General features: G+C 37.7%; 1 protein-coding gene across 1 annotated transcript in view; it reads left to right on the top strand.

Moving 5' to 3' along the window:
- Positions 1-5,000, top strand: part of LOC144970719 (Y+L amino acid transporter 2-like) — a 34,864-nt gene that overhangs the window by 9,125 nt on the left and 20,739 nt on the right. The window contains exon 3 of the mRNA XM_078910649.1: positions 2,366-2,656. Within this exon, the coding sequence (XP_078766775.1) occupies positions 2,366-2,656 (291 nt within the window). The remainder of the gene's footprint in view (positions 1-2,365; positions 2,657-5,000) is intronic.

Genomic DNA, 5,000 nt, shown 5'->3' on the forward strand with positions numbered 1-5,000 from the left:
ACATAGAGCTGTCTTTTTTGTTTTGGAATTACCTAAAATGTGATGTAAAGTTTAATTTCAAACTTTTAAATTTCTCTTGGCAAAACCACTTTCAAACCTGGTACTTTGTGACAATGTAAACAAAGGCAGTGATTGGTAAACATAGCAAACTACACAGGTTATACCATCAATAGTATGTGTCATAGTAAAATACCACTGCTCTACCGCTTGATCATTAAAACCAACACAGAAAACTAGGTGTAAACTTTGACGTTTATAATCTGATCGAGAAAATCGTATGATAACTAGTCACCCATTTGGCAGTATGAAAATAATAACAATGATCAGAGACAGGTCGATTTCATTCACGTTATTGTTTATATAAACAACCAACTATTTTTATCCGAGCACGCGTGAAGGTGTGTCACAAATTCCGTGTTTTGATTTGTCAAAAATCTACTGGTTTATTTGTAAGTAATTCCATACGTAGGGCATTATTGGGGAAAACGAGTAAATGTGACAGTCAACATCTGATGGAGGAATATCTTTTAAAAATTGTCACCCCGGCTTCATTTGGTAGTTGATCAACTGGTATCTGCTCTATAGAATGAATAAAGTTGACGTCACTCAGATGTGTTATTGTTTTCAGGTCGTCAATGGGGAATGATCTATAGATAGAATGCGCTTGGCCAAGGAGTTCACAACATTGCCATCCGGAAGTATAACGGATCAACACACAAACTCTGTGTAACCATGAACTTTTATAGTCTGGTTAATACAGTTTAGTGAGAACAACTCACAAACGCGGATGGCAAAAACAATAACAAAGGCCTGATTGACGCCATCTTCGAACTATCTTTAGCCTGACACAAGAACCCACAAGGACTTATAGTTTGACGTCATTTACTAAGTTTTAGCACCGTTTCGTGAGTTGTCTTAAGTAGTGCTCAAGGAAACAAGTGATTCCATTGGTTTAACTGTTGAATACAACTCACGATTTGTTTTCTTTTGTGGTCAAAGACTTGTCTTTTGACGTCTTTTTTTGGTCAGTGTCAGGCCATGAGTTAACGAAGGCCACGGTTTTAGTGCCAGGCTAAAAGTTAACGATGGCAACGCATTGATCCCTCATACAATGGTTCGAGAGACTTGACCACCCATCTGCGCTGGGAACCTCGTCGTAATCACCACTCGGCCACGAATAACACACACGATAGTCAGTTCCAAGATTACGTACTGTTTATGGAAAACTGACCTTCACATTGGTAAGAGCGAGATTATTGGGTCAATCATGTTAAGAGCTTTATCAGGTACTTGAAAGCACGATAAAAGTGTGTCATTTAGGACATGGATTAGATTGTTGACTGTGGATGGATATCATCATTTTTTATTTTTTAAAAATTATTATTATTATTATTATTATTATTATTATTATTATTATTATTATTATTATTATTATTATTATTATTATTATTATTATTATTATTATCATATTTGTTTTGTTGATAAATATTAAATAAATGAAAAAGAAAATGGATAAAACTTAAATAGAAAAGAAAATGGATAGGAATGAAATAGAATTCCCTTTATTTATCCCCAAGGGAAAATTTGTCTTTAAGGTCTATTTCAATGGAAGACTAGAATAACCTAGGTGTCAGCCGGTGCAGCTCTGCAAAGCGAGCTCTATAGCGAGGTAGTTACGTCATTTGGTCGTGTAGAATTTTTCTTTTCTTAGATAACGAAATGACTCAAGTGTCTTCAGTGACGTAAAACTTCTAAACCTAAAATTAAACCTGATGAAGACAAATCAGGCATTTCATCAATTGTTGTAATATGAGAGAGAGAGAGATAGATAGAGAGAGAGAGAGAGAGAGAGAGAGAGAGAGAGAGAGAGAGGTAGAGAGGGAAAGATAAAGCGAGAGGAAGTGAGGGATATATATATATATATATATATAATATATATATATATATATATATATATATATATATATATATATTAAGAGAGAGAGAGAGAGAGAGAGAGAGAGAGAGAGAGATAGAGAGAGTTGAAGATATGGAAATTGAAAGAAAATGCAAGTAAAGATTCATCCCAAAAGGTATCGCTATCTTCATAGCTGAAGATTAGATCGCAAATCCCTGAGTCATACGTGGAAACTATTGTTCTATGAATCCGAACACTTGATTGTGTCAAGGTTTTAAACTAATCATCATCATCATCATCATCATCATCATCATCATCATCATCATCATCATCATCATCATTATCATCATCATCATCATCATCATCATCATCATCATCATCATCACCATCATCATCATCACTAGTTCAATACACCCTCTACAAATTCACCAACTCAGTTGTGTTTTTTTTACCATTTTCCAAATCCAGGCATGTCGATTGTCATGTGGGCCGTGGCCGGTGTCTTCTCAATGCTGTGTGCTTTGTGCTTTGCTGAACTGGGAGCGTGTCTCCCAGAGTCTGGTGGAGAATACGTGTACATCCGACGTGCCTGGGGAGACTTCCCTTCCTTCCTGTGCCTATGGCTCAATTTTATCGTGATCAACCCCGTGTGCGTGGCCGCCTCAAGTCTGGTCTTCGCCACCTACATTCTCAAGCCTCTTTTCCCGGATTGTGATCCGCCTGTGGAGGCCGAGAGGCTGATTGCAGCTCTTATCGTTGGTCAGAATTTGGTTTTAGTCTAAAGGGTTTAGTCTATTGGTTTTAGTCGTAGTCCCAAAAAATTATTTTTTAAAAAATTGAGCTTTATATAGTGCAATATCCACTAAATGTGCCCAAAGCGCTTTACAAGGGGTCCCTGGTCAACAGCAACATTTAACATGTAGGACGGGACATGACGCCTGTTAGGCGATATTACAATTTTACGGACAAAGACAACGCTGTACTCATTTTACACCTGAGTACGGTGAGAGAATGTGAGTAAAGAGCCTTTTCCAAGGACTCAACTATGCGCCGAGCGCGAGGCTCGAACCCAGGACCTTCCGATCCGAAAGCAAGTGTCATACCACTAGACCACATAGCCGCACATAGTCTATTGGTTTTAGACGTAGTCCAAGGGTTTTAGAGTTGTAGTCTAGTGGGCTTTGTCTTCGTCTAATATTGTTAGTCTTAATCCAAGAGTTTATCGTCTTAGTGGTCGTCGAAAGAAACAACAAACTTGAGCATTTATATGGCGCAATATTCACTCAACGTGCTCAAACCTATTCACAAGGGATCTCTAACCAACAGCAATACTTAACATGCAGGACGTGACATGACGCCTGTTAGGCGATATTACAAATTTTTAGACCGAGGCAACTCTTTTAACGGCCAGGTTGTACAACCGAGTACAGTGAGGGAATGTGAGTAAAGAGCATTTTCCAATAATTCAACTCTGCTCCGCTCAGAGCGGGACTCGAACCCTGGGCCTTCCTCTCCGAAGGCGAGTGTCATACTAAAAGAACACAAAGCCACATATCGATACGTCTTAGTCTTCGTCCAATGGTTTCAGTCTTGTGTGTTGGATGTAGTTTAGTGCTACCGTCTTGGATTCAAAACACGGTCTAAATTGATATAGCTCATTTCTAGAGATTTACCATGTTCTTTGCGCTTTACAGTGTTATATTTACCGCCAAAGAGACTGCTTGCCTCGTTCGGTGAATGGATAATTGTGCACTGTTTCATTACCAGGTGATTTAATAGAATTGTAAACAGACACAGTAATTACCGTGGATAAGTGAAAACTTATATAGAACTGTTTAATGGTTTTGGTCAAACAATTTTAGTCGCAGTACATTAGTCTGACAACCTAAGCGTTTGGAGTCTCATTGAGTCATCGAGGTTCCTGGGAGAAGAATTTAACCTTGGAATAATTCAGTCACGACCAATAAAACAATATTATTAGCATTTTAGTCTTTGGGCCACCAGCACCCCCCCCCCCCCCCCCCCCCTGGGGGAAATTTGTCACTATGTTTTCCTGATATAGCAGTTCTTAAGGTATAAAAATCCACTTGTTATGGTTTTATATAGTGTAGCCTTCCTTGAGTTATTGCCCCTGAAAGGTCATTTAGTGCAAAAATCAACTATTTTTTTAAACAAGCAAAATTGAGTTTGTAATCGATATATTTTTATGCATAAAGACTTTCACGGCAGTATCGTGCTTAATTTAGGCATGATTGCAATATGAAGTGATACATTTATATGAATTATATAGTGAAATATGAAAGAAAATGCCCATTTTCTCAAAAGACATTTCCATCAGATATACTTTCTTATATTAGACGTTCTTTCATTTCCTTTTTCAAAAAAAAAAGTTTTAAGTTTAACGCCCTTTTCAACTCAGTGAAGGTTATATAAAAGGCGGCACCTCCGTTTTAAAGTCCGTCTGCGATTGACTGTTTAGTGGGTACATTTAGTTGAAATCGATTATTTACATTATTTGTATTGTTGAGATTCTAATTTGACGTATCATACACATTAAACAATCATTAAATAGTTGTCATATTACATGGTATCCTATGGATCAATAAACAAATTATAAGGTGAATGGCACAGGATATTCAGTTATCATACATTCCTTACTTTAAGCACGTTTTCAATTATTGATCTTCGTCTGTATCTGAAGAATCTTCATCACTTGGAGAAGAATCAGTATCTGATGGCATCCTTTCACTGTCATCTTCCAAGACATCCTGACCATCATCAATTTCTGACAAAATGTCTTGCAAATCTCTTGGCAAAAAGTCCTCTGCAAACCATTGAATCGCTAGTCCTCCAGATGGTGAAACTCTCCAGTCATTTTCCGTTGGGTCAGGCAGATCGAATAATTGGACAAGCGAGTTCCTCCACACCAGGGTTTGGTAGTTGGCTCTTTTCATGTGCAATTGGAGAACTTGATTGCAGGGTGGCATTTGTGAAAGATCAACACCATCTGAACTAGAAAGAATGCTCTTTTTGCCCTTAAAACTCTGCCTTACTTTATTATATCTGAGCTTATCAACAGAGTTGTAAGTGTCTTTTCCATATA

The sequence above is a fragment of the Berghia stephanieae genome, chromosome 4 (genome assembly GCF_034508935.2).
Source record: "Berghia stephanieae isolate SIO BIC M18660-M18661 chromosome 4, UCSD_Bste_1.3, whole genome shotgun sequence".
In the NCBI taxonomy this organism is placed as follows: Eukaryota; Metazoa; Mollusca; class Gastropoda; order Nudibranchia; family Aeolidiidae; genus Berghia; species Berghia stephanieae.